Below are 12,670 nucleotides of genomic sequence, written 5' to 3' on the forward strand. Positions count from 1 at the left end.
TGCTCATAACAGTGTATTAGAGCAGAGAAGGAAAAAGAATAAAATTTAAATGCAAATCAAAAAAGGAATGAAGCAACGTGATTATTTGCATTGAAATATTTTATGGAAGATATATGATCAGAGCAGAGAAATTAAAAGTATACTATAGATTATTAAAGAGTAAATTTAACACCATTGTAAAGCAATTATGCTCTAATAGACGTGTTAAAAAAAGAGTAAATTTAATTTATTATTTCAAATACGGTCTGTGATCACTATACTTGAAAGGACAGTTTTTCATGCATGAGTGTTGAATGTTATTACATATATATATATATATTTTTTTTTTCAAATATTCTGACTAAAAATTTTGAGTGTAAAAAAATTTCTCGGGCTTCCCTGGTGGCGCAGTGGTTAAGAATCTGCCTGCTAATGCAGGGGACACATGTTAGAGCCCTGGTCTGGGAAAATCCCACATGCTGCGGAGCAACTAGGCCCATGAGCCACAACTACTGAGCTTGTGCGTCTGGAGCCTGTGCTCCGCAACAAGAGAGGCTGCGATAGTGAGAGGCCCGCGCACTGTGATGAAAAGTGGCCCCCGCTTGCCATAACTAGAGAAAGCCCTCGCACAGAAATGAAGATCAAACACAGCCATAAATAAATAAATAAATAAATAAATAAATAAATAAATAAATAAATGAGCCAAGCATTTGAAGCCCTTAAAATTTTTTTTTCTCATATCTCTACTTCTTATATAGTAGTAAATGTCTAAAATAAAATATTTTAATGTTCTGAACAGTATATAGACATAATTAGGATTCAGGGACAGATCTAGAACAAAGTAAAATAATGTTATGAATCACAAAGGAGACTGAGTTTGGGAACTTGCATTAAACTGAGTATTTTCTGACCAGATCTAGGTGTAGCATCCAAAACAACTTTAAAAGACCACCAAAGAATTCTACTATCACTTTAATTTCACAGTTATCTTTTTTTTTCAACCTTTCATTTATCTCCTGCATCTAGTGAATCTTTTCTGTTAAGTTCCTTCTGCTGTGTTTCTGTCCTCACTCTGAGGTCCAAACGCTATGCTGTAATCTACTTTCTTAAGATTTCTCCCTAATTAGAACTCTAGTTCTCCTAAAATTGCATCAAAGGGACCTATCATAAGAATTAATAATCATTACAGTTAATGGCTAGCTAGCTCTTTCTCCCTTCCTCCCTTCTTCCCTCCCTCTCTCTCTCTCTTTCTTTCTCTCTCTTTTTTTCTTTCTTTCCTTCTTTCTTTCAACTATGAGACCATGTAATCAAATGAGTTGAAATGATAAAAGGGAAAGGTTCTGAGAGCAAACTAAAACAACTTTTAAAATTTTTAAAAATTTAAAAAGAAGCATGCATTATAAATAAAAGGATGGCTTGAGAAGCCTTCTCCGACACCCCAGTTTTGGTTCAGAGTCACTCCTCTTCTTACCATCAACCACCTCCTACCTCCTGACATCACCGCTTGGTATGATTGATTATTTTTACCATTTACACATGCTTTGTAGACAGTCATCTATTTACTTGTTTCTTTCCCCTGAAAGACCATGATGGCTACATACTATGTTCTTTATTTGTTTTTTATATAAGTGTATTATGTAGTATAACAATCAGTCCCTCAATTATCATTTTTTGAAGGAAGAAAAACAAGAGGAAAGAAAGAAAATTTATTTATCCATTTATCAGTATCTTTCTACATGTAGCCCTCTTCAGAAGTTCCATATTTAAGATAGAGTGATATAAGGCTTTTGATTTAAATATGGGACAGTTCAACACCAAAATTTATATATTGGTATGTGTATACACATACACACAAATATATACATATAAATCACATATTATTACATATATGTATACACACACAACAATATATAATACATATATAAACAAACCATAAACACATATACATATATATATATATTTAGGTGTATATAATACATACTAATATGTAACATATACATATTACATCACGTATATGATGGAATGAAAAGTTGAAATGACATCATGTTTTATAAAACCAGCACCAACTATTTAACTGGATTGTAGGTTTCTTTATTATTATTTCTACATTATTTTATCTCCTCAAATATATAACTTGAGACTGGTGCATGGCAAGTGTGTAATAATATATATATATGATGTGATTATACTGGCACTAAAGATACCAAATAATCTTAAACTAAATGAAAAATTCTTCTAATGGTTGTGTTTTTGAATGACATTTTATTATTGAAATAGTTATTAGCATGGGATTTTTAAGTCACAAAAAATGTTTCAGTACAGCTCTCTAAGTAGCTGTTGAATTTGGATGAGATAAAATGAATACAATTATTCACAGTTCACAGGGTGATCATGAAATTATATAAAAAAATTTAACCCAGTCCATGCATATAGTAAATGCTTAATAGGTAATAAGTTCCTTTTATTATCACACAATGGGAATTCAACAGATAAGACAGGTATTTAAGGGTTGCTACATAAAGTTTCTAAAAGTTCCTAATTACATGTTAGGTGTAAAGTAATCATAACATTTTCCAATATACACACTGTCAGGAAACAGCATCCAGTGATGGGTGATAAAGTTAATTACTTTAGGAGATTTATTTTTTCCTTTTATACTAATTTGGGCCAAATTTATTTTTAAGAAGAAATTAATACTATCATCAAATTAGAATATCAGTTAGCTCCATTTTATAAGTACAGAATTTCTTTTTGAAGCTGATCCAAGAGATTCAGGGAAAGATAGCAAAGGTTTGTAATATTGCCAACAAGGCTCTTCATGCATTTACCTTTAGGATGTTGTAGATGAAAAATGTTGGATTGTTGAATATGAGAACTGAACTCTATTAGAAATAAAGGCAAATGATCTTATGTTTTTAGCATCTGAATCTAAAACCGTGCCTTAAATTTTTTCCCTATATGTTTAATGTAATTCAGCACTTTATCATCATAATACTTTTGCTACATGTAATTTATTTCAGGTTATCCATAGGTGTAAAGATAATACTTTATCTCATATTTGAGTGTGACAGGATTGGTAGGGCCTTATCCTTGACCATAATCTTCTGTGATTATCATTCTGTCATAATCTATGTTGCTCCATATTACGCACATAGAACAAAGTTCTGGGCACTGTTGAGTGGTGAGTAGAGTGGGGAAACGCACAACCATTTAACAACTCCTCATGCATTAGAAGTTACAATATGATTTGATTATTTCATTTGAAGAAGTAAATATTTCTGGAACCAACACAAAGACTAATTAAATACTCAGGGATGGCAAGGACAACTTCAAAGAGGAAGTGTTATTTGAACTTATTTTTTAAGAACAAGGATTAAATGAGAGGGCATTTTATGTAGAGGAAAGAGAAAGCACCACCCCCCTGCCTGAAAAAGAATGAAGGAGAATAACATGGAGTTGAGTATGGCTAAGGTATACAGTGTGGGACAGCGCTAGATCAGGATGGAAAGGAGACAAAGATCATGAAGGGTTTGATGTGCTATGCTGTGATCTTCGAACTTGATCTTTAGGCAAGGGAGAGTCATTGAGAAAAATTTGATCAGAGAAGAGACATCACGTGATTTATTATTAACAGTGTCATGGAGGGTATGTAGGAGGAGTTGGTGAGACTAGAAGCGGGAAAACTAAAAGAGGCCAGTCCAGAGGTCATTGCCAGTGAGGATTGAGAGAGAAGGGAAAGTCAAGAACGATGTAGGAAATATAATCAACAGAACCCAGTCAACAATTAAAATGCTGGATATGAGTAAGAAGTTCAGCCTGAGACTAGAAGTTTGACAACTGACAAAATGATGGCGACTTTTACCAAGACTAGAAACAGAGGAGGCAGAAATTTGAATATTGAAGCCATGGCCTGTATCAGCTTTTGAAATTTAGTGTTTTCAATGTCTATACTTCTATGACATTTAAATGCTTTCCTTCTACAAAATAGAAAAGAAAGAACTGAAAAATTATTTTGCAAAGTAAACAGAAATATCGCTGTCCACAGCAGTATTTTGTGAGGATGATGAAAAGGTCATAAAAGAAAAAAAAAGAAATTAGCAAGCTTTAACTTATGCATCTTTTTTATAAGAAAGGAAATTAATATAGTGGAATTTTTTCAATCCTTTGTATTAGTAATATATATATACACACACACACATATATATGTGAATTGTAGTTCTTAGTGCATTAAGAATGCTCAATTTATGTTGATTTATAAAATAATTCATTATCTTAAAAAGGTAAAAGCTTATCCTTATATATATTGGACATGAGAATCATCTTTTATTAATATGTATTTGGGGAGCAAAATGTAAATTTATATCAGCATAGTTTTTATTTTTAAATTCTCATAACTTAGTTGTTAAGCTGGTTTCTATCAGTACTTAGACAACAGCATAGGATTTCAGGTTGGTGATTAATAAGCTCCAAGTTTCTAACTAACCCAGGGATACTAGATATGTAATAGCCTGTGCTCAGACTAACCTTTGAACTCTTAGAGTTCTACGGTATCCCGTGTGCTCTGGATGCCATCTTTAACAACTTGAAATGGAATGGGGTCACTAGAATCTCCTCAAAAGAAAATCTAACCTGTGATAGTAAAAGTGAGATCTTTGAGAACATCTTCATTCTTTCCCCTGTCAGAGTCCCACACTGAGCATGTAGCAATGTCTTGATGAAATGTTACCTTGAGGAACATAAATTGCTTCTGGCACCACTAACAGCTTCCCTTTGAAAACATTCTCTCCCTTGTCTGTCAGGCAGGGATGTCTCTGGACAATACTTAGTAAACTCTTAGTAGCTATTTGTTAATTGAACCAAATGGTCCCACTAAATCCATGGGAATCAATGTGCATTCAGTCTCCTCTTCGCTTTCCTAGTTGATTTCCTTTACTAGTGCTTTGGGGAGAGAGGTGTGTCTTCAGCTTCCTCACCAGAGCAAGCTGAATCATTTGGTACTGAAGAAAGACATTTCAAAGAAAGAGAAGGTACTACAAATTTTCTACCTGGTGATGGTTCTAAGGGCCAGAACAGTCCCAAACATTATTGGGGGATAGATAAACCCTCCAGTGATTTCAAAGTCAGAGTCATTTGTAACCCATAATCAGTGACTGTCATGATGGGGTATGTTTAGTTTATCCTTTGAGGACTTTGTGTCCTGTCCATAAACATACAGCCACCTTGATTCTTGTTTTGGATCCCCAAATGTGCTATACTTTTTAAATCAATGCATTTTCATTAGTAGGAAAAAAAATCAAAGTAAATAAACAAAACTACAAGAACAAACAGAATATATAAAGATTCAAAAATTTAAAAGCACCAGGAGTCTTACACTGAGAGGAAATTTCATGTATTCAATATATGTTTATATTTCATGTTTCTAAATCATTGCAAAGAATCAAAGACCAAAACTTAGAACTATCATGAAAAATGATTGTAAGAAAACACAATTCATATTGGTTTTATTATTGGTCTTAACTCTTCCTGATTTTATGCGCCCTGTATTTATCAAACACGTGTTACGTGTCTACTGGGAGGAAGATATTGGATAAGGGGCAGCAATTCTTTTGTGGTGGAATGGTGAAAAATTATATTATCAGATTCCAAGTTTTCAACTTTTAATAGGGAACACTAAGTGCCATATACACAAAAGTCGGTGAAGTATTTGCTGACTTTACTGAACTTGACTGATGACAAATGGCACATGTAGGTGTTAAGAGAAATCATCCCAGGAAGCAAAATGTCTTTGTTGCTGCTGAGAGAGTAAAGCAAAACAGCAATGGCTAACTTGTCTTAAAATATGTGCATGAGGGCTTCCCTGGTGGCGCAGTGGTAGAGAGTCTGCCTGCCGATGCAGGGGACACGGGTTCATGTCCCGGTCCGGGAAGATCCCACATGCTGTGGAGTGGCTGGGCCCATGAGCCATGGCTGCTGAGCCTGCATGTCCAGAGCCTGTGCTCCACAACGGGAGAGTCCACAACAGTGAGAGGCCCACGTACCGCAAAAAAAAAAAAAAAAGAAAAAAAAATGTGCATGACATCCTATTTATGACACATGGTGAGCAAAATTATTAACATCCACATCATCTTGAAGGGATGTCATTTACAGTTTGATTTTACTCTCCATCTTATGAGTGTGTGCCTTTATCAGTAATAGTGTTATATCTAAATTACAGGGGTGAGGACAATATAGCTTATTGCTTGGATGGTTAGCTGCAATTAATTAATATCTTTTAATACAATTAATATCTTTCCTGACTCCTTAATTATTATCTTTTTTTTTCTTCTTAGAGTATGTGAATGATGTTTGTAGTTGGCTTTGGCTTCTCACAGAAGCAGACTCTAAGATACACAATCATCTGGGAAGGGATATCAGGGGGCACTAGCTGAAGGAGGTCAAAGTGATACAGGGAAGGGAGGACAGCCAGCCAAAGCAGGGTACCATGATGAGCAGGTTACCGCTGGGGACAGTTGTAGTTTCCTCCCACTGAAGTCATCTGGGAAAGGGTGTAGAGTATGACTTAAGGTTGTCTCCACTGAGAGGGAGAGAAAGCTGAGTTATAGTTCCTCCAACTCTCGTCCATTGTTGGTTGATGGCTGTTCCCAGGATCACAAACTTTTCTGCAATTACACCCTGCCCTGCACAGCCAGGAAAAGCCCTCAGGCAGAGAATCACAGGAGCTTGCAGCAGAACATCCCAGTATGTAGAGCAGAGGTCCCCAACCTTTTCGCACCAGGGACTAGTATCATGGAAGACAGTTTTTCCATGGACTGGTGAGGGCTTGGTTCAGGAGGTAATGCGAGCCATGGGGAGTGATGGGGAGCGGCAGATGAAGCTTCGCTCGCTCACCCGCCGTTCAACTCCTGCTGTGTGGCCCGGTTCCTAACAGGCTGCAGACCGGTACCGGTCCACGGCCTGGGGGTTGGGGACCCTTGATGTAGAGGAATCATGATTGTCAAGGGGCTATGGGCAAAGAACTGGCAGCAGATGCTACAGTGGTCTTCTATGGATGTATACTATTGTAAATGTTATTAATATAATTATACTATCAAATTTTTGACTTGGAATCATCCTCTATTATAATAAAAATAATGCACAGATATTTTCACGTAACTCAGAATTTCTCTCCTCTCCAGGAACTTTCCTGCCACTAGACCCAAAAACCTACTTCCATTTATTTCAACATTCTGTCTTCTCACCCCGACATAATTAAGGATATTCCCTCCTCCTTCTTCCCTCCACGTATATAATGTCAATCTCTTTTAATGAATGCACTCCCTGCTTACTCAGGAATATTCCTCTTTCACCGATCTTGTCTGCTGAATATTCAGGGGCTCCCTTAGTCTCTTCCATCTGCATTGCCAGATCCTTTACTATCTTCCACCTTAAACAAGCAAACAAAAACTGTTTCTTTTCCCCCACCTTCCCTTGTTGCTGGAGTCCTCTTTCCCTTCACAGTTGAACTTCTCAAAGGTTGTTTAAAATCACTCAGGCTCTTCCTCTTCTCTCAGTTCCCTCACTTCAAGCTGGCCTCTGCACACATTATTTTACTAATGGCTCCCAGGTCTCTAAATTCAGTAAATATTCCAGACTTCAGATTACTGGATCTCTCAGCAGCAGTGACTGTACGCAACTAACTTTTTCACAGGGGTGTAAGCTGCCTTTGTAACACTATAATCTCTAGTTTTAGGGACACTTTATTTTCCTCTACTTTTTCTGAATATGCATAGCAGGAAAATATTCCTTGAAATGCATACATTCTTTAACTGTGTTTATGAAGTCCATAAACTTTGAAATTATTTTCTTTAAGGTAACTTCGCATATCTCTGTTCTGTCTTGAGGTGTTGTTCTTACTATTTAGAGCTTTGAGGGTAATTTTATTTTTCTCTCTTTAGATTCTTAGTTGGCACCTCATTGCAGCCACTAGGATGATCATATTCTCCTTTACTCTTTACTTGCCATTTAGTGTGTAAGTGTATATTCTTCAGGTCCTTAGCATGAATAGATTCATGTATTTGTATCAACTCTCTTTTCTAACTTTACAAACCCAGATTAAGGAGAATAAATTCCATTTGCCTCTATTTGGATGAAGACTACAATAACATCTTAATTTCTCTCTCTTGGAATATTTTAAACCAATATCTATAGTGACTAACGTTTTATTCAATTGTTTATTGAATAAATGTGAGAGCACGATTGATTTTGTATGAGTAAGAGGAAAAGAACATATATAATTCAGATCCAGGACCAACTACATAATTTGTGAAGCCCAGTCCAGGATGGAAATGCATGGCCCTTTATGCAAAACATAATGAAGAATTTCAAGGAAGCAAAAACAGAACATTAGACAAGGCATGGGACTTTTCTGAGCACAGGGACCTATGTGACTGCACAAATTGTATAGCTATGAAGGAGACCTTGTGCAGGTGTTTGGGGGCAGGTGGCAGCTGAGAATTAACTTTAGAAATGAGTTTCAAATGAGTTTTATAACAAAATTTCACGAATACCATTTTTTGGAATAAAATAGTATACAAAATAACAAAGTTGAAGGCATATATTTATTTGGAATACCATAAGTGTGCTTTTGGCACAGAGTATTGTGGTGAACAGAAATATGTAGTTGATAAGAAAACACTTTTAGTTTTAAATTTATTCTTGACTGTGGTACAGTGCTTTGTTTACCCTGAGGGCTCAGGAGCCAGAGTGCTTGGTTCCTAGAACCTGGCTCTATCCACTCAATGGAGTGTGGGTCATGGGGCACATTTCCTTAACTTTCCGTACATCAGTGTACACATATATTGGGATGATAACAGAGAATCTATCTCATAGATTTCTCATGTAGATTATTACATTTCAAGTCCTTTTAAGAGTAAGCATTCAGTCTACTCTGTTATTTCAAAATCCTTTTAGTTTTTATTTTTGCTTTAGTGTTACAATATTCCAGAATCAGTTTACTGTCTCTTTCATGGTTGTGAATTAATGTTCAGTATAATATTAAAATATTTCATGATATTGTTTGTGTAGAATTACACATTTGACACTTAGCAGTTAAGGCATTAAGTTTATGATGGTAGAAATTAATGATGTACTTTTTTCTTATAAGAACACTGAAAGGGTTTTAGTTTTACATTTTTCCTTTGAGTTTTCCCCCAATTGCCATTTGGCTTATTTTAAATCAAAGATCTAAATCACCTGGTTAATAAAGCAATCTAGTTAATTTTGCTGCACTTTATAAGTTACATAACTTTCAAATCTAATTCAATTTAATCTTTGCGGTTTAGGCATTCTTAGACACATGTAAAGGCAAGCTTGTTTGGAAGTAATCCTTGTGATTAATGAATGTTATTTGCTTTTATTTTTATGTTACTGAATGATAAAGCTTTTTATAAAATATGAATTATTTTTATTTATAATGATTAACAATGTGTTTGTGCTTTATTGAGAAGATACACTAATTTACAATCTACAAACTAAATCTCTACCATCATGAAATACCATTTGAAATATTTGGTTTAATGGTCAATTACAGGACTGTATCAAACAGTAACCATACTAACTGTACTTTATTTTCCGTACTGGTGGTACATTTAAGATAGTTTCTGAGAAACTATTCATTCTGAGCAGTGTGCTGAAACAAAATGCTCTAGTCAGGTATAGTTTCCAAATTAGAATGTCATAATCCTTCTAAGCATTTAACATTTAGGATTGTAAGACCCTATGAAGTAATTAAGCAATACAACTATTTTTGTTGGTTGTGAACATTGAAAAGAAAGCAAAAATGAAATATTCCCAAATATCACAGAAATTTCTAACCATGCCATGTACTTGACCCCTTCTCTCTCCTGTGGTTCTCATTATATAATATCTATATTCAATCTCTTTTTCTTACACCAGACAGTATTACTGAAGTCTTCACTAACATCTATGTGACCAGTTTTGGCCCTGTCTCAGATACAGATATGGTGAGTTTTTCATTAAACAGTATTTTTACTGCATATAATGGGAAGTTTGGGGGGTAATGTAGAATAAACACGTATTTTTAGTGTTATAGATTCTGGATCTGTCTCATGCCTATTTAGTCTGCCCAAATACATGGAGAGTTAAGGCTGTTAATCTGCTTATATCTGTGTGCACCATTCTAACTTGAGTGTTCAGATTAACCCTTTATATTTTATATTATTTTCAAAATTTTCTACCCAGCTGCAGTGTGGCAAACAATTGTTTAAATAAAAGTAATGATATTACTGAGAACCTGGTATGCGGGCCTCTCCCATTGCGGAGCACAGGTTCCGGATGCTCAGGCTCAGCAGCCATGGCTCAGGGGCCCAGCCGCTCTGAGGCATGTGGGATCTTCCCAGACCGGGGCACGAACTCATGTCCCCTGCATCAGCAGGCGGACTCTCAACCACGGCACCACCAGGGAAGCCCGAACCATTTTTTATGATTAAGGCCCCTGCTTGACTTCCATACGTCTGGGGCAGTTTCATACATAACTGCTTCTCACAGGTTGTGGTTATGGTCGGTGTTACGAATGGAAACCTTCTATTAACATTGAGTAAGGTGGATTTCTTGTCATCCTAGCTACATAAATACACTACATACACTCATACATATAAATTAATCTAAAGAAAACTAGAATCTTAACATTCTTGAATTCTATGGAACTGGTCTTTATTTTTCTTTAAAATGAGATCAGTAGAAGAGGTAAATTAGTCTGTTGGGTTAGAAATCAGTGCACTAGATTCATCATTGATAAATCCTTAGTTAAGCATAAGAATTTTAGTAATCCGTCTTCCACTTCTACTGCTATCTACAGTGCTCTATTATAAAAGTTTTTTTTGTAGAAATTATTTTTCATCCACCTTCCTTATGGTCAGGGAATGAGAATTAGAGGAGATGCCCTTGTCCCTGCTTTGCCTGGCCTTTCTCCATCATGTCATCTCTTCCCAATTTCTTCCCTTTATCTGATACCCCAAGGGGAAGGATAAGTGTGCAGGTTTTCCACATCGATAAACACACAAAAACTAAAGGTTTTCCTTTTTTGCAGATGCTCATTAACAATATTAGCCAATTTTTTTTATTGAAGTATAGTTGATTTACAATATTGTGTTAGTTTCAGGTGTACAGCATACTGATTCAGTTATTTTGTTTTCACATTATTTTCCATTATAGATTATTACAAGATATTGAATATAATTCCCTGTGCTATACAGTAAATCTTTATAGCTTATCTATTTTATGTATAGTAGTTTGTATCTGTTAATCCTATATTCCTAAGTTACCCCTCCTCCCCTGCCCCCCCACATTTGGTGACCTTAAGTTTGTTTTCTATGTCTGTGAGTCTATATCTGTTTTGAATATAGATTCATTTGTATTATTTTTTAGATTCCATATGTAAGTAATATAATACATTATTTGTTTTTCTCTGTCTCAGTTACTTCACTAAGTATAAAATTCTCTAGGTCCATCCATGTTGCTGTAAATGGCAATATTTCATTCTTTTTTATGGCTGAGTAATATTCCATTGTACTTATATACCACATCTTCTTAAGCCAATTTCCTATTGACAGGCACTTGGGTTGTTTCCATGTCTTGGCTATTCCAAATAATGCTTCTATGAACACTGGAGTGCATGTGTCTTTTAAAATTAGAGTTTTTGTTTGTTTCCACTTATACACCTAGGAGTGGGATGGCTGTATCATGTGGCAACTCTATTTTTAGTTTTTTGAAGAACGGCCATGTTGTTTTCATAGTGGCTGTACCAATTTACATTCCCATAATTATCCATTTTATTGGGACCTCCCTAACTTTCCTGTAGGGAGCAGATACGCTGGTTTTTATCACTAAAAAATCAGTTTTTCTTCCACCCAGAGCCATTTCTCTGACCTCATAGTTCTTTTTTACATTAACCTGGATGGCTGAAGATGTAAAGTGGAAGAGGGGTGATGACCCCCAATTTTGGGAAGGTGGTTGATACCAAACACTGCTGATCTTTGAAGTTCTTTCAAATTAGAATGTGAAGATTTAAGTGCTTTTTCCCCCCCAACTTCAGGCATTAGCTACAATTCTGCAACCACAGGAAAAAATCACACTTTTCAACATAACTCTCCTCCTCCCTTGCAGTATCCTATATCATGATCTGAAATATTAATCCTCCTCTTTCCATAGGTTAATTTCAGTGTACACAAACTTGAAAAGATCACAGAAACATATTTTTAGTAAGAGTAATCCCAAACATTATTGGTTGGCACTAAAGATAATATTTCTGTGAAGCTTGTCTTAATAAATGCTCCCTATCTTAGAGACAGTGAGAATGAGCACCTAACCTCTATGTGGAGTCAAGTGCAGAGTCAGAATTTTGTCAAGCACTACATTGAAAAATTAGAATATTATATAAATTATGATCTTATATGGTTAGCTATTGTGTTTTATCACCAGCCAAAACAGAAAGGCAAATGATATAAGACCCCAAAATATCAGTTTTCAATGTTTTAGATTTTGTGTAGTGAATATTAATACTAACAGTTACCATGCTAAAGTTTTTTTGTTTGTTCATTTTGCAGAGTGAATTCTTTTACCTGAAAAAATCAAAAGTAAACATATCTTCATATATGCTTTCTCTAGACATGCAATTGTTTGTTATTTGAGGGAT

At 35.4% G+C, this 12,670-nt stretch overlaps 1 protein-coding gene across 3 annotated transcripts in view; it reads left to right on the forward strand.

Annotated features, from left to right (window-relative positions):
* The window catches only part of GABRA2 (gamma-aminobutyric acid type A receptor subunit alpha2), a 118,329-nt gene that overhangs the window by 38,570 nt on the left and 67,089 nt on the right, over positions 1 to 12,670 (forward strand). For all 3 annotated transcript variants that reach the window (XM_060091290.1, XM_060091283.1, XM_060091298.1), the window contains exon 3: positions 9,913 to 9,980. In XM_060091290.1, the coding sequence (XP_059947273.1) occupies positions 9,913 to 9,980 (68 nt within the window). The remainder of the gene's footprint in view (positions 1 to 9,912; positions 9,981 to 12,670) is intronic.

The sequence above is a fragment of the Mesoplodon densirostris genome, chromosome 1, assembly GCF_025265405.1.
Source record: "Mesoplodon densirostris isolate mMesDen1 chromosome 1, mMesDen1 primary haplotype, whole genome shotgun sequence".
Classification (NCBI taxonomy): Eukaryota; Metazoa; Chordata; class Mammalia; order Artiodactyla; family Ziphiidae; genus Mesoplodon; species Mesoplodon densirostris.